At 41.3% G+C, this 22,621-nt stretch overlaps 1 protein-coding gene across 2 annotated transcripts; it reads right to left on the bottom strand.

Moving 5' to 3' along the window:
• Positions 1 to 4,284: 4,284 nt before the first annotated feature.
• Positions 4,285 to 20,991, bottom strand: LOC117894854 (homeobox protein Nkx-6.1). Of its 2 annotated transcripts, XM_034802109.1 has the most exons (4): positions 19,674 to 20,991; positions 17,973 to 18,158; positions 10,272 to 10,468; positions 4,285 to 4,782 (listed from the first exon to the last, which is right to left on the bottom strand). In XM_034802109.1, exons 1-4 carry the CDS (start codon positions 20,545 to 20,547, stop codon positions 4,555 to 4,557), a joined length of 1,485 nt encoding a protein of 494 aa, XP_034658000.1. In that variant the 5' UTR covers positions 20,548 to 20,991; the 3' UTR covers positions 4,285 to 4,554. The 2 variants fall into 2 exon arrangements, with proteins under 2 accessions (XP_034658000.1, XP_034658002.1); XM_034802111.1 differs by lacking the exon at positions 17,973 to 18,158.
• Positions 20,992 to 22,621: the final 1,630 nt, after the last annotated feature.

Here is a 22,621-nt window from a genome sequence, read left to right as displayed (position 1 = left end):
CTTCTCTCTCTCAGCGCATACGCGCTCTCTTTCTTTGCGTGACTCTTTCAGGTTCTCTTTCAGGTTTCTGGCCATCTTGCGCATGCGCTGCTCTAGCGCATTTGTGGGCGTGGCCTCGCTCTTCGGCTTTGTTGCGAGCGAAGTTGAGAGTATCGTCGAGTAAAGCTGAGCTCATTCCCATCCGGCCCCAGCTCGATTATATTTTGACCTTCTCGGGGCTTACTTTATTTTGCGCTTCGAGGCAAAGACGTGTTTGGCGTTTATTCGATTGGATGCTTCTATATCGTTCCAGTCTCGGATTCAGCTCATTAACATGCCTTGAATAGGGTTACAGGTTTTAATTAAAAAAGTTACAGTTTTCCTTTTCGGGGAGAAGGTTTAGAGAAAGAAAAATGTGAGATTAGACAAATAAGTATATGTACATAAGAGTGCAGGGAAAATGAATACGGTCTAATTTTATTTTTACAATTCTTTGATTACGTATTATGATTAGCTACATTTTGCAATGAAAATGTATAAGATGTACAAACAATGTACTCAATATTTGTATTTGCTATATATCCACGTTTGTATGTGTAACACACAGTTACCCTTTACTTTAATTTACCTCACGTACATATAACTTCTTAAAGCAACCATAGCCTCCCTTCATCTTCCGCATCTTTGCTATTTATTTTTATATAAATGGATTGCCCCTACAATGATCATTAAAAACGCATACCCTCACATTGTTTTGCTATAAACATAAGCCATATTTCAATTCAATGTGAGGGCCCAAGAACAGCCAAAACACAAGGAGAGGCCAAAAACAAAGCGAAAAACATGGCATAATGAATGTCGATGTCTGCACACGAGCTCTACCAAAGGAACAAACACACACCCGAACCGACATCGTATATTACACATCTATGCCACACAGGGAAAGTCCTAGAGATAGAGAGACGTCCCCAAAAAAAGGACAGGCGAGGCGACAGCAAACTCCACACACGACAGGCCCGCACTCGTATATCAGAATCGGAATCCACCCAGCTACGAAAACAATTTGGTAAACTTTCGAAAATTTGCTGCACAACACTTGCAGTGTAAGTGTGAGTGCGAGCGAGAGGACGAGGGTAATCCAATGAGCGGGATGGCAATGTGTCCTTCTGTCCGTCCCTTAGTGTGTTTATGTGTGTGTGCGAGTTCGGGAGTCCTGGAGTCCATGTACAAAGCTTAGAAATAGACAGACAATAAAAGCTTCATGAAGCGCCGCCATCATTTGTGTGAGTGTGCAAGCGAGAGGAAAGCAATGAGAGGAAGATAGCGCGCTAGATAGAAACAGATGGAGACAGAGGGAGAGTGAGAGAGCGACGGAGGGAGGGAGGGAAACGGAGCATCCATGAAGTTTCTGTTGATTTTTATCATTTATCGATTTCGAATTTGTGTCGAGGGACAATTTAGTAGCCTCCTTGAACGCCATACCAACTGTGTCTATGTTTGGTTGGCAGTTCTCTCCACTGAACGGACGTTCATGAGGTGTCATCCGGAAGGGTAAAGAGGGGCAGAGGCGCAGCAGCAGCAGCATCAGCCAATTTGATGGCCAACTCCAAACTCTGGCCTCTCATTGTCAGGCTAAACTGCTCTCGACTGTTATGGAGTACATATTTGGACAGAGGCCCACGGCCTGGTTTTGTCGAAGTAGTAGGAGAATCGTGCTATTTATGGGCGACATTTCGATCAGCCACGGATTTGGTTCAACATGTACTCGTAAATTTCCCAGTTCATAGTGCGTTTTTAGGGGATCTTGTCGATTTTAGAGCAGTCTTCATTAAAGACAAAGGTTCCACTTTTGCTGGGAGTCACTTCTGTACAAAATTTTCCTTCAGTTTGTTTGCACAAGTTTCAACCGCTTAAAATCGTGGATGAACATCATAAAGAAACCATAGGTCTAGATCTAGATCTAGATCTAGATGAACTAAACTGATTAACTCCAAATGAGAATACCTGAAATCCATGTATGTTATTTCAAAGATCTTTAATCTTGTGCAATGAGGAGTGGAGCGACTTCTATTGGCTTCTTCACACAATATAGCAATTAATCAAATTATTTTTGACACGCCAGAGAAGAATGCAAGCAAACAGAATTGGCGAGCCTTAAACGAAGTCAGTTCTGCAATATTTCAGCAAGCGGATTAGCAGACCTTAGGTCCTAAGTCAAATTAGACACCAGGGACACGTTCGAACCCAACACAGAAAATACAAACAGGAACAGTTCATTGTGTTTGCTTTCTTTTTGACGAAATTCTTTTAGCCTCCGAGTCAATAAGCGACTTAAGCGGGATTTACCTGAAACCGATCCGACAGAGATAGAGATGCAGAGAGAAAGAGTGAGAGAGATGACGATAGAAAGCCGATCCGAGCACGTCCAAGCCACCTTGGACGCCTGCGCAGCTGGCGAAACCCCTGGTCCCATTTAAAATGGCAAATTCAAAGGCAATTCACACTCAGCCGTCAATTGCTGGAAGTTGACTCTGGGCGCGTACTAAAACAATGATGAAAAGGCCGAATATCTCCGGAACTGTGCGGAAGTTCATTGGATTCATCTCAATCCTGCTGAAAACGTGCCCAGTTCAATGTGTTCAATGAGTTTGCGGAATCCTAAGAAGAAGCGTATCTAGCACTGGTGTTTTATCTCGAGTCTCCTTTATCACGTAATACGGCTGCTGTTTGCTGTTGGCTGCTTACTGCTGGCGGAGCTGATGCTAATGGTTCCTCTATGTAATTATCGTCGGTATGCTAATGGTATTTTGAATGGATGGATCCCCCAAAGTAACTCGATTGTTTGCCATTGCATTCGCTGTTAAAGAATGATTAATGTGGGTGCTCCATTGATACGAGTCAACAATGGTAGTCCAGTAGTTGCAACAGACTCACGGTCATTAGTCCAGCTCCGCTCCGGTTCAATGAATCGCGGAGTACTCGAAGCTAGTCTGTAATTTGTGCTGGGAGCGTGAGATTCAGTGACAGGGAAGATCTTCAATATATTCAACGGAGTGTTACAGATCTTTAAAATTAAAAATTGATCTTCAAACTACGTCAGTCGTTTCGTGAGTCACGAAAAGCTTTGGTCTACACTTTCTTAGACGTGAGTGACTTCACTCTGTCATCTTCAAATCCCTCAAATTCACATGAAGTTGAACTTGTTGCATTACGCTTAATCTTTTGCCCCCTTCTATCCAGCTTTTCGGGCATTCATAATTTACGGCCTGCTGCAACCTGCTTCGATTCCATTCATAGCATGTCCAATTTTTTCTACTCATATTCTCGTTTGATTGACAGTTAATCAATCTTAAGGTTTTAGTTTGCTTCCATTCACGGATTCTCATTCTTCGGTGACGTTTTTCCATCTCCTCTTCTTTTCCTTTCGTTTATTCTATCGTTTGTTCCGTTTCTGCTTTTGTTTTCCCTCTGACGGCCAGAAATAGTTTCAGGTTAATCCTTTTGACTCTGTCCGCTTGACGGATTGTTGCCTGACTGACTGCACTGAGAGTGTCCTAAGCAGATTTCCGGTCTATAATTGTTATATTGTTTGTTGGGCCCCGGCAAACCTTCTTGCTTCATGCACTTGTGGGTGCAGGCTGATCGGATTGTTGGCTAAGCCATTACTATCTTTCATGTATAGTACATTTGTATATCTGTTTTTAAGTGTAGACTCTAGACGTACATAAGCTTGGTGTTTTGAGATGCAGAACAGAAGAGCTAGAGACAAAGGTTGAATAATGAACATAGTGATAAAAGTCACTATTTCGATTTCATCCTGATTGCTAATATATCGATTGATAATTGTAACCATTCGTTGTTAGTTATTGCATCACAGAATTTCCAAATGGTTTTCATAATTTCTCTTTTTGTTTTATTCTTTATCAATTTGAAATAATTAAAATTACAATTTAATTTAAATACATTTTACACATAATTTACTTGAATAGTTAATCATCATCCGCATCCTCAGTGTCATCGCCAATATTATGAATATTGTTCACGCAATCTCAGTTAGCATAATTAATCGTTAATAGTTTATATGTGTACACACATAAATAGATTTAATATTTAAGAACTAAAGTCTGTTCCAACGCACGTGATTACATTAAATTTAGGGATTATAAACTAAACATACAATATGTAATAAATTCATTTAAAGTTTTTTGAGTTGTTCTCTTCTTGTTAAATTCTTATCAAAAAGAGAAGTTAATTAAGTTTCTTTTTCAGTATTATTTATAAAATTAATATATATATTTACACACATAATAAACAGAGTGGGAAAACTAGTGAGACATAGTGAGGGAAAATGAGAAAATTATGTTCGCATAAGTCTTCAGAAGACGGTAAAGTGGCAAAACCTTAAAATTAAGACAAAACTTTGTTGAAATTTGTTCGCTATTTGCTGCTGCTTTCGTGGCTGCGTGGCTGCCTTTTGCTTGGTTGTTAGCTAATTAGCTGGCATTTGAAAATTATTTTAAGTATTGTATATTTCATTCCATTTAATTTCATTCCATTGCCGGGGGTAAATTCGTTTTAATGACGATAATTATCCTGCTGCTGCTGCTGGGAGGAGCTGTTGCTGCGACATCTCTTGCTCTGGGCCGGGGTCTCCCCCATGTCGAGGCTCTCGTTGTCGCTGTCCATGGTCTCGCTGCAGTCGCCATCGTTATCGCCACCCAAATCGTCCTGTTTCCTCTTGGCCGTGGCCATTTCCGCCGCATGCCGCTTGCGCCATTTGGTGCGACGGTTCTGGAACCAAACCTGCAGTTGAAAAAATAAGCGAAATAATATATGTAAGTAAAACTTTATAAGTGCTATTAAAATTCCAGGTTTAAATCAAACGCTTGCGGCATGTGTAATTAGGCGAGTCACATTGTCAAAGTCATTAAGTCCTGCGAGGGCTGCCTCAACAGCCCATAAGTCGCATCATCAACGCCGGTTAACCCTCAATTAAGACAATATTAAGCCCTGGACAGCCAAATGGCAAATGCTGCCCAACAGTAGCAGCAGCAGCAGCAGTAGCAACAGCAGCGGCCGCAAAAACTATGCACAAAACCATGACTAACGTCTTTGGTTGCGCTTCATTTTGCCAGCCTCGTTTGCCTCGCCCTGTGGCAACATATGTTGTGCCATCTCCCCCACTGACGCCCAACCGCTCTCACAGCCTGTTTTAAACAGGGAATCACCACCCCTCCAGTGCCGAGTCCCATCCAGGCACGTTTTGTAACTTGCCTCCTTTGCTGCCGCTGCGGTGGCGGTGGCGGTGGGGGTGGAGGCGTATTCTGCTTCGGAATCGGAATAATTTCTACATTTGTTTGATGATGGAGCAGATTTTTGGTAGCTTCGTGCAGCTACAATCATTAACAAAGCTTCTAAGTGGGCACTTAATGTAAGAGGTTGGTTGTACATCAGATTTCAGTCAGCTTTCGGAAGTACAAGCGGGCAATTCGCAGGCAGAGTTGAATCATATTCGGTTCATATAGATATGATGTTCACACTCATACCAGAACACAGTATACAAAATATCAATGAAATTATATTTCCCCCTATCCCAAACCGTTATAACTGTTACAACCATAACCGTAGCCAAATCATGGCAAGGAACAACATCCAGACCAGAGGTGCAATTAAACCAGATACAGCATAATTTACAACTTAATTTGCGCATTTGTGTAATTATTATATGTAACATTATGCGAAATAAAAATACAATTAATATTTCTCGTGTGTTACATGCCGCAGAGGCAGCAGGCACACCAACACGACGCTGACACTGTGCCAAAGAAGGTAGGGAAGGGGCAGAGTCAGTCTCGAACTTTCTGTCTTGGCCCTCGAAAAAACAACAGACATCCAACAACAACAAAAGCAACACCAACAACAGCAACATTAGTTGGCATCATTAAGGCTGCTTTTCATGGTCATTATTTTTTGGTAACATCTGTGTCCATGTTGTTACGGGATTTGCCTCTGAGCCATGGGTAAAAAGGAAAAACGAGCTTGGGGCAAGTAGCAGGAACATCCTGCTGCCTCCATCTCCATCTCCATCTCCTTCCCTTTTCCCTTTTTGTAGACATCATAACGAAATGTGTATGCGTCATATAGCACCCACTAAAGCATAGTTGAGACTGTTGGAAATGACAACAGATTGCAGGGTTTTGTGGAATATTCATGTAAAAGAGCAATTCAGGCTATAATTTTGTGAGTACTCCGAGCTTCTGGAACAACATTTGGTTATACTTATGTATGCAAGTACTGAATATGTATTAGATTTCCGCTGATAAACGAAATGAAATTTATTTCAATTGAAATTGAATTGGTTCTGCTTTAATTTATGTGTGCATTTATTCCTCTTTTAAAGATTGCTTTACACACTTTTCTAGCAAACGGAGAACAGCAGAAGATAACTTAGATGCCGCGTGGACAGGTACTGGTACTGGCGAAAAGATGGTGGTCAAGGGAAGCAGGATTTATGACAGTCAACATGTCAAAGTCAATCAAATGTTGTGGCAATCAATTTGACGTGGTCACGTTACGCTTCGATTTCGATTTCGAATACGTATTCGGATTTATTTATTGCAGCATAACATCACAGCACAGCACAGCACACCGAAAAGAACAAAACAAAAAGGAAAATGTTATAAAACATATTCCATTTTGCCACCACAGCGGGAGGTGCCGTCTCATCCCGTCCAGCTGTCTGTCAGGTGGGCCCCAGATAAGGATAAAAAGTGTTATGTAAATTTCGTAGGAATCGAAGGGATGTCAAAAACAAACCTCTTTCCCGATGTTCGATCCCTCAAAGCGAAATATATGACTCTTTGGCCAAATTGGAAATTTATTTGTTTACGCGTCCTGTGTGCAAGACGAGATGAAGGGTGTGGGGTGACAGGTCGTAGTAGAGGCATACCTAAAAGTCATGAAAATTTACAGCATGGCTTCTCTCCGACTCCCAATACGAGTGCCTTTTTGGTAACATCGACCCCTAATTTTACTCCCATTCCTCTTATATGTACCTCTCAGATCTGCTGCTAAGTTGGCTGTGGATGTGGCCACGCTCTTTGCTTTTTTCTCATATTGGGCCACAGAATTTTGTTGTTTTTTTGTAGTTCTGGCTCGTAAATTCTCGAATTCGTAAACCCGCGTACACTCGCCCGCGCTCTTTATATGCGCTCGGGCACGGGCTCTCCCCGTATTTATGTGAGTTTGTGATTTATTTCATTTTGTATTTGGTAGCCATAAACTTGAAGCTATCCCAGAGTTAAGACCATAAAAATGCATTTGGTTTTTCCTTTTTTTGGTTATTTGACTAATTGCTGGGCAATGATGGCGAACCTATAAGTCCACTTCGTAAGTGTCTGTTATACGAGAATGCTAGAAAAGCAAAATGAATATGTAGATAAATGTCTGGCCCGACCCATTCATTAACACACAATCATATCCATTAGCCAGACACAATGGCATTCCTTCTCATCCCGAAAAAAAATCAATTAGACACTATTTCATTTCTCTTCTGTCATAAGGTTTTATGTCAGCTTGCTGAACCGTCAGGTTTCGTCAGATATCGTTCTTTGTCGTTGCCAAACTGTCACTTCTCACTGTCTTCTGGAATTGGATTTGGTCCATAAGCTTTCATTATTCTGGTGCTAATTATGCGTTCTTGTCTCTTCACCACCGACAGCTCATAAAAAGACATTTTAACAATAAAAAAATCTTCTTTCCATCCATTATAAATAGCACTTTGCCAAAGATATTTTATGATAGTCGAGAATTGATAATTGCTTCAAAATGTTAAAAGGTGTCTGCGTCTCCGTAAATATTCTGAACAGATTGAAATACATTGCAAAATAATCGAATTAGAAAACCCTTGGAAACCCCTCCCCCACTACACAAGCTGAGCTCTTTGGAGGAGCAGATTTGATTTAAAGCTTCCTCAATGCAGCACCTTCTAGTAATTTACCAAACGGACTTAGTTACAAGCTCAGATTAGTATATTTACAACGAATCTCTTAACTTTCTAAACATTCATTCATAACCACAACCCCCCCTAAAAGGCTTTATCCAATTAGATGATGATTCAATTCTCTGCAAGCAAAACAGAGCACTTCTGCTTCAGCTTCGTCCCTGTTCCCATTCAAATTATCCACCGAACATTGGTAAAACAATCCAACCCAGAGTGTTTACATACATGGACTATACAATCAGAGGATCCATAATGCCATTACATTTATGCAAACGACAACGGAGGGGTCTGGGTAAAAATCACGAAAAAGCTATAACAACAAAACATGCAATAATTTTATTGCAGGGAATGGAGCTAACTATGCCAGGGAATCTGGAATCTCTTCCCACACATGGAAGTCATTAATAATGGCCACAGACGCTATAACTCAACCGGGGAGAGAAGTGCGGGCCGAGGCGGGTGTCTCCTTCTCATCAGAGCGTACAAAATGCCGACCATTTGCATTAAATGATTGCTAAAACGAAGGACCAAAGGACTGTGAGTCCCTGGGTGTGTGCGTGTCCAAAAACGGTTTTAATTATGATAACAGCGCAATTATTCTTGTCAAGATCATTTGGCCAAGAGCCTACACACATACGGCACAGATACAAATGCACGGTATCCTGCCTGCTTTGCATTTGGGGTGCGGTTCGTGAGTGTGTCTGTCATAATTTGGCTGGGGGCCTGCCTGTGGGCGGCTGTTGTCTGTTGTCCAGCTCTGCCTTTTTGCTTGTCAATTTGCATACTATCATCGTCATGGCTGTTTTTCATCTGGCTCTGTCACACGGTACACAGGCTCCCTCAGAGGCACACATGCACGCATACTAATTGAATATGTATGAAGCTGGCATCCTCGTCGTTGGCCTGACCCTCTCTCTGTCTCATCTGTACTCTGTGCCATCCCAGAATTTAATTTACACTCACCCAAAAGTCATGCAGTCATTTGGCATGTCTATCAGAGAGACGAGACGAGACGAGACCAGAGACTGAGGACTGCGCCCAGAGCAGATGGGGTTCAGACTCAACCCAATCCTGCAGTTTCGATTCATCTCTCTGTCCATTTGTACTCGTCATCAGTGCGTTCTCTTTCTCACTTTCTCACTTTCCCACTTTCCCACTTTCCATATCCTTCTCTGTCTGATATCTGTTTAGTCTTAGCACAAAATGACGCATATTTAGCTGCAGCTCCAGCCATCAATCCTGAATGTTCATCTATCCATCTCTATCTCGCTTCCTCCTTTACCACTCTTTCTTCCACTATGTTTTTGTCCTGTGCCTCATTCTTTGGCAATTAATCATTTTCCCTCATCATAAACGTGATTTCTTTTCCACTCTCAACTGATTTTGGCACTGTTGTGTGTAAGCGTGGTGCGAGAAGGGGATGTTGCAACTGTCGCACAGACGAGGCAATCATGTCATTCTAATGAGGAAATCTGATGAAACTGCAATGCAAGAGACTCCTTCCTCAGGTAGTGAACGACAAGGAAATTCAATTTTAATTTGTTTTTTTATTGATATTCCAAATATTTTCATTAATACTTTCATCTAAATATTTTAGCATTACTCTCCGAGGGACTTATCAAACACTCCTTCATTAATTGAATGCAACCATATCAAGACTTTGAAATGTTCCTCCTTGTCCAACACAAACTCGTTCTCTCCCGCTCCCCGACTTAAGCGCCACCGCAAACCAATTAACCTGCGCCGGCTTACAACTAATTCAAAATTACAATCCTAAAGAGGGGAGACCCAAAATGTAGATACAGATGCGCCCCGGCAGACGCGAATCGGGTGGCAAAACCACGGACCATAGACAATGACACGTGCGTTTCGAAGGGTGCGGATTACAGCAAAAGTTGACGACAACAAATTTGACGACACAAAGGATTTATTTGTTGATAACAATTTCTTCCCTTTTTTTGGGATGTTGGGGGGAAAAAGGAAACTTTAAAATGGTGTATTATGGGGTGATGCACTAAGTCCTTGGGGAACAGACGACAGGGTCTGGGCGCCATTTTGTGTGTTCGGCGCGAGGCCAAAAAATCCACGAGAGTTAGCTTTCAATAAAAATGCAAATTTGTCAGAGAAAACAGGGCGATTAATGTGAGTTTGTCTTCACTTTTTTCTACCTTTTTTGGCCTTTATTTGGTCCGCCATTTTTATGGGTTTTTAATTTGCATACAGCAAGGGTTTCTGTTTCGGTCCCAGTTCGTGTCAGGGAGTTTGAGCTTTGAGCGTCGGTTGTGCTTACCTTAACCTGCGATTCGGACATTCCTAAGGCATACGCGAGCTTGGCACGCTCTGGTCCAGCCAGATATTTCGTTTGCTCGAATGTTTTTTCCAGGGCAAAGATCTGCTGACCACTGAATGTTGGGCGGGTGTGTTTCTTCTTGCCATCCTTGTCGTTCGATTGATGGTGCTGATGCGACTGCGATAGATTGGCGGACACTGGAAATGAGAGAGTTCGAATTTGTTTCTTAGTTATTTCATTCCCACTCTATCCGTTCTCACACAAGAAAACAATTATTACTTTCAAACTGAATATTTATGACAGCTCTCAAGAAACTTTTCAGATCTTAGAAACTCAAACATTTGAGCATTTTGCTTACAAGCTTTTCCCTTTATTGTCCCTCAAATGTTAATTATGCATTATAAAATAAAGTCGCCACAAAATATGGGCGAGAGGACCAAGTTCGGGTGGAAGCTAAAGGATGTCGAGGTTGAGGCAGAAAAGTTTTTTGACATTTATTAATTGTTTACAACAGCGACAGCTGGTAATTTGACAGTAAGGATTTAAGCATGGTTTTGAGCAGCTATTTCCACCAAACAAATAGAATTACTGAAACTACTAAAGTTGTAACGATATTTGGCTATAATTTTAAATAATACAAGTTTACTCAAGATAATTATTGTATTTTTGTATTTTATATTTATGTCCTGTCGCAGAATAACCAAATAATAATTGCTCTCTATTTACAATATGGGCACTAAATATATATCCTAAATGTAAAAGAACAGAAGAAAAATCCCTATGCACACGTTTGCACAATTAACAAACCCAAATTGACCGCAGCAATTTATAAGTCAGGCCAGCATGGGGACCGAAACTTTTTTCTGTGATGGTTGATGCAGGGTAGGGCTCTCGGAGCCTTCATTAAAATCAATTAGCCAAAGCGACGACGACGGCGTCAATGTCGAGAGGCCAATAAAAGCAGACCGAGTGGTCGCTCCAAAAACAAAACGCCCATCCTGGCAGTCACGCCCCTTTCGGAGATGAAACTGGGGGAGAACGTGGAATGTATGAACGTGCTCTGTCGGCTCGTAAAGTCAGTCAAGTGGACATGGTCGGTGGGTGGTCATAAAATGAAACGGAAGCCAAGGGAATGGGAAAGAGATTGGAGTGTGAGGCAGTTGTGGTGGGTGTGCGCCTATGGCAGGGCTGCCAGGGTGTCTGTGTGTGTGTGTCTTTTCAATTAATGTCACCCCATTATTAAATGATCCCTAATTATGTGAAATGATTTAACTAAATATGCACCAGAAAGAGCCGGCGGAGAAAGAAAAAGGGAAATGAGGTTGGTAAAAGGCAAAGCCACAGACAGCCGTTACCCTCAAGGGGATGGACGGGGTGGTTCCGGGGCTGGCGACATGCATGGAACTCCTTTTTTAGGTTGTGGCCTCCTGTGCACGGTTTGGGTGGAAACTTTCAGTCCCTTTATGATACTTTGGTGGCATTCGTGCAAAATTATTAATTTAAATGATTATTTCTAACAGCTTTCACACAGATAAGGATACATTTTTGTTGGTTACGTCATGGAGGAAAAAAAAGGATTGCAATTAAAATAAGTACTGAAGGTCTTTTATGAAGGAAGTGGGGAGAAAAGGAGTTAGGAATTATGATTAGAATGGGATAAAAGGGAACTGCATTTTCTTACAATGTAAATGTTAGTTCAATCACAGCTGTGTGTGTTCCCCCTGCTTATTTCCATCATTCCTATGTAGTCTAGTTCTTTCTGCAGGCTCTACTCGTATCCCATCTTCTCGTGTATGCCGTGTTTCACACAGCTTTCATCACTAGCCACAAGACCTACTGTATTTCCATCCCATCTGGATATTGAAAGAAAAATCCCTTGCAAATTTTTAGCATTCAATTTTTAAGGTTTTTGTTTGTTTCACAGACAATTCTGGAGCTTAACAGGAACTTGTCAATAAAGGGGAACATGGTGTGTACCATCCCGGGATTGGGGAGGTCGACAATGTAACAAGAATAATACCGGCAAAAAAAATTGTGGCAGTGATAACTTTTTTGTATTCTCTATGGTCTCTATAGCTGTCTCTGCCTCTCACTCTCTCTGTCTCGTGCTCTGCTCTCGGGTAGCTTGGCGGTTGGCAGCTGCGTCCTGCAAAGGACCCTCATAAATAACCTACAAATATGAAGCGTTTATTTGCTCATGTCACGGCCCTCAAACGCATTCCAACGAAATGGATCTGGCAGAGGGGAGATCTTCTCTTCGCTCCGTCCCCCTTACCGACCTCTGCAACCTCTTCCACAGAGTCAGCGGCAGTTGGCTATAATCGCATAAGTCACCCTGTTGGCAACGCTGCATTTGCACTTTTCCTGCCTCCAGCTAAATCCTCGTTTTTATCCTTCCACTTCCACCTTTTGCCGTTTTTTGTTTCATTTTCTTTTACTCCCAATAATTTTTTATGGCGTTAATATTTTTGGACATTTTCTCCACCTCTGTTTTAGGAGAGCGGCAGAGGCTGGTGGGCGTGTGCTGTTTTGTGTAAATGTTTCCGTTATTGAAAATATTAAAAAGTCATTTATTATCGGGTGTGACGGGGCGGAAGTGCGATGAGTGAGTCTGGCCTTCGGCGAGACAGTTGTTAAAACCAAATGTTGATAGACAGGCGATAACAGCAGCTGCATGGATTTTTGAGAGGATGCACATTTGCATGGATGTATGCACATACATATGTATGTATGTATGTATGTTGTATGTATGAAAATACATTTGTATGTGTGACTGGAAGTTAATATTAAAATTGTGTTTCTTTTTCAAATGATTAAAAACCTCAACTGGGATACTTTTTTCAACCAAAATAAGAAACTTAAATACAGGTTCAACTGAGCACCAACACAAACGCCTTTCAACCAATGCCTTCTCAGCACAATCTTGTACAATTTTCATCACAATCTGGTTGTGCGGACGCCAAACCCCTCCTGCCACAAGCCTGCTCGACTCGACTCACCTGCGACTTATCTGAATCTTTTTATACACACTCAGGTAGGATGGTAGGTTGGTTGGTTGGATGCTTGGTGGGTTCTCTGTCTCATTAAGTGCCACTGTTGCCATCTCTTTCTGTGCATTGTTTTATGGCCTGTTTTATGCCCGATTATATGCTTAAAGCACAAGTTTCGCTTGGATTATGGACGAGGGATGCTGGGAACGGGAATGCCAGAGTGCCTGACACACAAAATGCCACTTGAATTTTAATTAAACGCAACAGCTAGGCAGGCTCGTGCTGTCTCTCTCGCTGTCTTCATTAAGCTTAATGAATTGTGTCAAACGCTGTATGCGGTTTTTGTTGCCGGCTCTCTCTGAATTAATGGCTCGACTTTTTCCCCCCTCTCTGTATTTACTTTTTATGTTAAAGTTAATTATTTTATTAGCAGAATGTGGTTGTCTCGCATTATATTTTGTACGGTTTTCCTTTTTTAAAGCACGTGCAAATATGTATGTATGTATGTGCAATATGTGAACATGTATGTGTGTGAATATATGTGAGCAAACTTTGGAAATTAGGGGGTGGAAACAAGTTTGGTTCGACTAAAAATACATTTAATGCAAAAAAGACTTGGTTAACATACAAAAATTAAAATTGATTTAAACTAATTAGATTTCAAGGCACTACATTTATACATAGTTATTACTTAGTTGGTGCAAATAATCATTGATTTGACAATTTCTTCAAGAAAATAGCACTATGTGTTCAATCCAAATATTTAAACCATCTGAAATCATCTAATCTTACACAACATTCCTTACCAACTTATCAACCTTATCAAGACCTCTACCTAGCATCTAATAAATTCGTGTCTTTTTGTATGTATATTGGTGATAACAGAAAAATAAATATGGTATAGACATTTCGGAATCACACAACCCACAATAACAAGCCATAAAAGCGAATTTGAAAAACATGTTTCAATCGTCAGTTTCTCTGGTCATTGTTTCCACATAATGTTTGTATCGGTTAACTTTAGCCGCCGTAAAACATTCTCATATTTCTGCTATTTACATGAATATATTCAATTGACTTTCGAATATATTTCTTTATTTTTAGTCGAATATAAACATACATATTTATGGTAAAAGAGATGCGACAGCTGCTGGCCCAGACGGCAAAACAAGAAAACCCCAACTTTTTAGACCGAAAACAATGTTAAAGCAGCGGAATGGATTCGCTATGCTGTTGCTTTACATTGTATGAATGTATGTGCACTGTATACGAGTTGAATAATGTATATAGGGAGATAAGGATAGACCCAGACGCTGTGAGAATATGTTGCCACATTATTATCTAGACATAGGCGAGGAAGACGCAGCGTCAGCACGTCTAGGGTTGGTGTGTTTTATTTTTTGTTTTATCCTAAAATGGGGACAGGCTTAAAATAAATGTGTGTTTGTGCGTGTCTATGTGCATGTAGGCTGTCATGTTAACAAGACTGAAAGACAGTCACATCCCCAGCACTGCCATTGTGGGCGTATGCGCACTCGACACTCACGCACACACTCACACACACGGGAACGCGTTCCGTTCGAACGGCACCGGCATTATGGCCGTAGTTTAGTGTGCGCTCAAAAGAGAGCTCTGGTTTTTTGCATGATGTTTTCCGCATTGTCTATTTGTTATTAATAATGAAATTGCATTTGGTTAGCTTATTCGGATTGCGAATATTTTCTAACTGGCATTATTTACTCTTTGATTATGCCTGGAATTTTTCATTTGATTCGATCCGACCCCACCCGACCATGCTATCATACGATTATTATTATTAATATTTGCTTGGCAATTTATTAATGGCAATTTATGGGCTTTCCGTTTTTGCAAGCTCATTGAGATTTTGATGTTGTTGTTGCTGTTTTTTTTATTACATTTCAGAGGATTATGTTTGTTGCCATAACTGTTGATAGTGGTCTTGTATCGCGTTAGGTTCTATTGGTTTATCAGTTCAGTTGGTGCCAGCATTCTATAGAGAGGTTAGTTATCGCCAGGGATGTACTTGTGATTAATCATTTGGGTCACCAAATGTACGGGAGCCACTGGGTGGACTTACAGTGCACAATCAAATAAATATATTGAAATTATACAATTCAAAAAAGTTGAAAATCGTTAGAACTTTGGGGGTATATTAAATATATGTATATCTAGCGAACCCGGCGAACGTTGTCTCTTGTTATCAGAGAAACTTCAGATAAACTGCAGATTTATTATAAAAACGAGGAGGAACGTTGTGAGTCGCCTTTGAAAGCGACTTAACTTTTTACATGGTACTCAGTTAGTAACATATGTATGTATGCATTTATGTAAATACTTATGTACATGCTCACATGCATACATAAAAATATTACTGTTTACATTTTACATAGTTTTTCTATATCTGTCATCTACATAAGTTAGAATGAGATAGGCAGAGAATGAGCAGCTGGTAATCGGTTGCTGCAGGGAGTGCAGGTAGCCAATAAATGAATGAATCAAATGAATTTCTACGTCCTGGCTATAATAATAATCCAATCTAATAATTCAAGGAACTGCTAGACATTGTATTCTTTACGGAACTGCGTTTTTGGTTTTCTCGTATCTTTAAAACTGTGGAAAGACTGTCAGAAATTGTCGACGAGATGTATAAATATACTTATATCAGTGTGATATCACAGCAGACTGGCTGCCAAATTTGGCTTCTGAAGCTGTAGACGGACATACAGGCTGACATGGCTACATCGATTCGGCTTTAAAGGGTCGGAAACGTTTCCTTCTGGGCGTAACGCACAGTCCTCCGATCACAGAAACAATATACCCTATTTTCCCTTCTAGTACCGGGTACAAAATAGACAATTTTCAATCTATACACAGCAGAATCTCACAAATCAGAATGCTCACAATTAGAATTGTTCAGAAATTAGGACCGAACATTTTAATTCATTAATGCAGCTGCATTAGAACCACCGGTTTAAATTTCTGAAAGATTACGTTTATTACCTAAAAATACGGAGTTTTTCATTTTGTAAGTACAAACGCTGGATAGTCTTGTTAAAATTTACATATGTATGTCAGTTGATGACTGAAGGTCATATCTAAAATTTAAAACATAAAGTTAAAAATTTGAACAAAATTTAAAATGGTTTTTTATGAATTAAATCACCCCAGGAACAAAGTGGTTCTAATTTGTGAGATTCTGCTGTATATACAATTTTGAGCTGCGCGAACCTGTGCAGTATCGGCACGTCTCCATTCATTTACTTCACGTTCCTCTATCAGTAGATTATTTAACGACGTGTACGTCGTGCAAGGTTTGATCGTTTAAGTGCAGGTATATTATAACTCAATTGATTGATAATATCTCGTATATCACTATCCACTATAGTAGGTGAATAGATAGCGTAGGCTATTGGATGGCAATTGCTTCTTCGACAGCTATTGCACGGAAGCGATTTTTTCCACAGGTGTGATCTCCCACTTTTTGTATACTGTATTCATTTGCCCAGACGTTCTCTCTTGATGATTCACCATACATTTGTATATTTCCATTTGTATGTACATACATATACATGTGTCTAGATTTAAAAATGTAGTCTCTGGCTTAGCTAGGCCCCTATTTTATTTTCTTCCACTTGCTCTCTCCCTAATTTACTTTCATCACACTGACTATCCTATCAGTATCAACTCAACTCAGTCTGTATCCAACTCCAGCTCTGTTTAGCAAATCAATTAAATCAATATTATCTTACTGTTGGCCACAAAGCTACCAAAAGCTTAAACATTATTCGACTCCTAACCACACGAAGCACTTGAGAAATCAAGTCAAACACAAGACAAACATAGGCACAGCACACATACCTCCTCCAGTTGCGATCGCTTCAATGTAAGAAAATTGTGAACGATTTCCGACTTGGTCCAACACATTTGTGCCCAATCATGGACGCTATTAAAAGCCAAACAGCAGCAGCAGCAGTAGCCCATAGTACTAAATCAAATCAATTGCCAATGCGAGGCAAATGCTGATGCTGATGCGGGAGACTTTAAACAAACAAACAATTGGGAAAAGGAAAAGGAGTCTCGAGATGGTGCCACATTACTTAATGAGCTAAGGGTCTCAGAAGAAGAGAGGGAGCGAGAGCGAGATGGCTCCTATAAATAAATATAATAATGAAGTAACCAGATCAGAAATCAGAAACCAGAGCCCAGATCGAAAGCGATTCAGTAAATTAATATTTCATATGTTCGAGTTTAACACTCCATCTCTACCCATCATCATCATCATTATCGAACTTTGTGTGGAGTCATCGCGAGTGCTCTCTGAACTCTCCGATCGTGTTAAAGTGATTTCTCAACACAAATTAACGAGCTGGACAATGGTAGATGGGCCTGGAGCAGAACTGCAACTGTAAGATCGGTCTCGTCTTGCCCCCACTGTAAATCATATTGGTAATCACTTGAGAGCCTCTCGCCTGATCACCACGATCATTAGGGGACCATTCGCTCTGCTTTGTTAACGGTTTCCCCTCCTAACAGGAAGTCGGAACCCGCTACGGGGTGTGCCCGTTGACAGTCCGCTCACAATCGTAACCAAATTACGCGCACCATTCAGTCTGGCCTGATTATTGATCGATCGACTCATTTGAATTTTGCAAATTAGTGTTTGGTTACTGAGGCTTTCTTTGGTACTCACTCGTATTGGATAGTCGCTCTCGCCACGCTATGGGGTTGGCCACCAGTCCCTGCAGTCCCGGCCAGTACAGGTGTGTACGGTCCACAATGTGGCCGGCATGGGTCTTCAGGGGCGCTCCCTGACTCTGCGATAGATACTGGGCCATGCCCGCTGCAGCGGCCGCAATAGAGAAGCGGGGAATGCCAGCTGTGTAGGATGTGAAAAAATATAAAACAGTCGCTGATTATTTTAGGTTTAGATCAAATTAATGATATATTTTATTTTCCAACTTGAACTCTATTCTAAAATCTATGTGAATATTCAATTTCCATTTTTCGATTGACAGTTTTTATAATGCAAAAAACACACTTCCGCACTGTCTCTTAGTTCAAGTGGCTAATAATTTGGGGCATATTATTATATGTGTATTTATTGACAATGATTGCTAATGAGTTCTGTTTAAGATTTCGTCACTCATCATCAGTTATTAAATAACTCGCAAATACCTCCATTAACTAATTCTCTGAAAAGATTATTTCCAGTTGATCAGATTTCTGCTCGACTCGTTCAAATTTTCTGCCCACTCATGCATCACTCATTCGCCATTTCAATAAGAAAACTTGTTCAGATTAATTAAAAGCCATTAAATAATTTGTCATCTAAAGAATGAGATTCATTTTGTTCGCTGGCCAAAAAACCGAACGGACCTAATCACATAAACGCCCTCGTTCAAATATATTAAAAATGCCATGGCAAATTGTCAGCACCCTGTCTCATGCCCTCCGCTGTCACAAATTACAATTGGTATCCATTTAACTGTCGGAACAGAGACAGAAACATATAGACGAGAGAGGGAAAAATCAAAAATAATTTTATGGAAACGACAACGTCACACTCATGAGTATCCACTAACACTCCACCCCATTCGCCTCTGTGGCCCACGTTTTTCATGTGTCATTTTGATTTAATTACGAACAATTTGACAACTAATTGCTGCAACATTTAAGTTAAAACGCATATCTCATTACGTTGTGTGGTAATTTCGCAATTGGATATAATGATCATTTCGGATTTCATAGAAATTGCTGTGCTCAATATCTAAAATTGCCCTGATTGTACATGATGGTACGGGAAAGAGGTGTAATGACTGGCAGGCCCCAGGCTTCGTTTTATGGAATCATGCCAAACCGGATTCGCAAAACAAATTTTGAGCGCTCTTTCTCATTGGTTTGTTTGTTTGCGAAACTCTTTTTTGCTGCACTTAAAATGAATATTTTAGTTTTTTATTTGTGGTAGTGGAGCATGCATAATATCTATTGAGGTATACTGGTTATGGTTTGTAATATATGTTTCAAGATTTCTCAATGATTGTGGCAATGCAAATTAGTACTGCGGTGATCTTGGTGTGCATGTGTTGTTGTGTTTTAGAAGTGGTAAGTTTAATTTTAATATTATTAAATATGACCCATTTCTATGGTGTTAAATCAAATGTTAAATGGTTTCAAGCTCTTCAGAAATACAAAGAATCCACGATAGATTTTTGACTGACATAGTCCACATTTAAGTGTTTTTAAGTGTTTCATAATCGATTTCTTTAAATTCTATCCGTTTGGATTCCTTCAAGGCCTGTATCTATTTCATATTTTAAAATTTAATTTGTTTTTGCATGCATAGTATATCCGTCTCATTGGACATACACTTAGCTGTGTATTTAACACTCACCTCCTGTTAAAGCACTTAGACCCGCCGATGTGACCGGCGGTGGTTTTGACAGAATTGTATCGATGCCATGTGGATTGGGGGCTCCCTGGCTGTTCGTGGTGGTTGCCGTGGTGGAGGACGATGAAGAACTGCATCCCGATCCGCGATCGCTGATTAGATGGGCGTTTGGACTGTGGCCATAGGAGAGTCCGTTGCCAGCGGAGGAGGGACCGCTGCTGGCTCCCACTCCGGACCCCCCTTGGGTCGTCTTCATTTCCGTGGTCATCGAGTGGAGGGCCGCCAGCGGAGGCCCCAGGAAGCTGAGCGGCAGCTTGTGCTCCATGCTCATGCTGTTATTGTTGTTGTTGTTGTTGAAGTGTCCACTGTGGTTGTTGTTGAGATGCCCACTATGTGTATGGTTGTGGTTGTGCAGGGCCAGCGGATTGGCCGAGTGGTGGTGGTACAGCTTGCCGCGACTGGTCAGGTTCTCGGGGCTGTAGTCGAGTGGCGGCGGTGGACTGGCGGACTCGCTGTTCTGGCACTGCTCCTCGCCGCCGCTCAGTGCGAAGGACTTGGCGCTGTCCACGCCTGGACTGGAATTGTGCTCGTAACGTGGCGAGGGCGACGATTCTGAATGAAGGCGTGATGAGGCGGGCGGCGGCGTCGTCGATGGGGAATCTTCAGCGGAAGAGGACTTCAAGCCTCCACCATGGGCCGCAGCTTTCAGTAGCATCAGAGGACTGCTGTTATGGTTGTTGCTATTGCTGTTGTTGTTGTTGTTGTTCGCGTAGACCGCCGCCGCAGCTGCTGCACTGTGGTAGTCCGCTAGCTGCTGCTGGTAGTCCGCTGCGGCCATGGCATGGTGGTGTCGCATGTACGGATTGATCAGATCCATCTCCGGCTCGTGTCCGTAGTCCAGGCCCGAGCAGTCCGTGTGCGTGACAGCCTGTGGCTCGGTGTGGTTGCTGCTACTGCTGGGGCTGCCTGGTAGGCGGTAAAAGCTCGGCGGTAGGGCAAGATTGAAGGCGGAATTAGCGGAAAGCTGGAAGGTCTGAGCCAATTGTTTAGCCGCCCCTGTTGCCGCCACTGGAGCCGACGCAAGAGTGGGTATGGGCGAGGGATTGGTGCTGCCTCCCGCAGGCGTTGTGTTAAGGAATGGACTACCCAGCTTGGGATAGACGAAGTTACGCGGTTCACTCGAATTAGTTTTGAGAATGTGCGGAACTCCTTGCCTGGGGGGAACGTCGACCTTCGACACAAGGTTCTTTGGGCTTTAATAAGGGGGATTTTAGAAATAGCAATTTATGTATTTTGATTCTCTATATTCTTCTCTATATCTTGATATTTAAATTATGGATTTGATGGTGGACGAAGCTCTGCGTTTTTCTTCTCTAGATTTTTTCTAGAAAACTGTTTTATATATTTTATTTTTAACGTTATTTGTTTTTTTTCCAACATCAGTTGGAATTGTAACTGTTTTATTTTATTTTTTTGTTTACGATCGAATTTTTAGTTTTTAAAACTGTAAGCATCCAAATGTTTTGCACGCACACTTCAAAGTAAATCAATTGTTATTTTGCTTTACGTTGATTTATATTTTTATCGACATTCTCGTATGCATCACTCTACCATAAACTAGTTTTGGCGTAATCGGACTTTGTGTTTGGTTGGCCGTATATTTCAGAGTGCGGACGCGCGCGTGACCGCTTGTCTAGGCTTAAGAAATCGGAATGACTCGATGGTCCCAGTTCACTTGGCCGCCGCACAATCTCAGTGTCACTTTTAGCCAGTTTCGATTCGTGCCACCAACCCTCGAATTCCATTCGCAGCATCAAGACGCGTCGGAGCAAAAGAGACGGCACTTCGTAAATCAGGGGAACGAACCGCTCTCTCTCCCTGGCTCTCTCTTTAGCATTTTCAATGGCACAAAACGAATAGGAATTTTATTATGTACATCATTAAAATCAACTATTTCGGATTCGGATTGGAGCCTGAGACCGAAGCGAGACTGAGACTGAACCTGATCCTGGTACGGTACTGATTGCCTCTCTCTTTCTGCCGCATTTCTTGCGTGTTCGTGTGTAAGAGAGAGAGAGAGAGCTGTGAGTGCATTTTTTCATGGCTCTGGTTTTGGTTCGGGCTCTGAATCTGACCGGGATTGTGGGTGGCCTTTTTGTCGACTGCGAATTCTGTTTATTTGTTTAAAAAGCTATAAATATTGAGACGAGCGCCCGGGGAATGCCGAGCTTACTTTTTTGTTGGGTTATTCATTTAAATAATTAAAAATGGCGCTAGCTCCCAATGAATTCAAATGGAGAAAAAGGGATAAAAGGACTGAAATGCCTTTTAAATGGTATACAATTTGTATTTCTAAAATTAAACCCTATAAAATGTTGTCTAGTTAACAAGTTGGGGACATTAAAAATATTACAATAGATAAACATATCCGAAATATTAAGTACATATGTACATATGTTGTTAAATATTGGAAATAACCAATCGCTATTGAATATTTCCCTTAAATTCTGGCACTCCTTTAGCGCTGAACTGAATTAATACGGTAATTAAAATTTCTATCTTATTATGTGCTTGCCTAGGTCTTAGAGTGGGTAGAGGACTGGAAGAATTGTTAGCTCTCCGACGGCCAACGGTTATATTTATGTTTATCTGTATAAAAACGCTCCTCTTGCTGCTGCCGCCCATACAGACATACAGATACAAAACTGCGCTTCATTTAATAATAAACTACTGAAAATTTTAATTTACTCATGCAGAAGAGCGAGCGTGCTGCTCGCATGGAACGGAACGCAGCGCATGGAACGTATCTCGGAGCACGAAGCACGAGGCCACACCCCCGGAACAAGTCAGAGAGTGAGACAGCAATTGAGGACGCCATGTTGAAGTAAATTAAAGTCTCTCAGAGAGAGAGTGAGTGTTCGTGCCGGGTCATTTTCCACAATAGATTGTTG

Source organism: Drosophila subobscura, chromosome J (genome assembly GCF_008121235.1).
Source record: "Drosophila subobscura isolate 14011-0131.10 chromosome J, UCBerk_Dsub_1.0, whole genome shotgun sequence".
NCBI classification, from domain to species: domain Eukaryota; kingdom Metazoa; phylum Arthropoda; class Insecta; order Diptera; family Drosophilidae; genus Drosophila; species Drosophila subobscura.
Note: the sequence above shows the minus strand (reverse complement) of the source record. Positions and strands in the feature narration are given on the sequence as shown.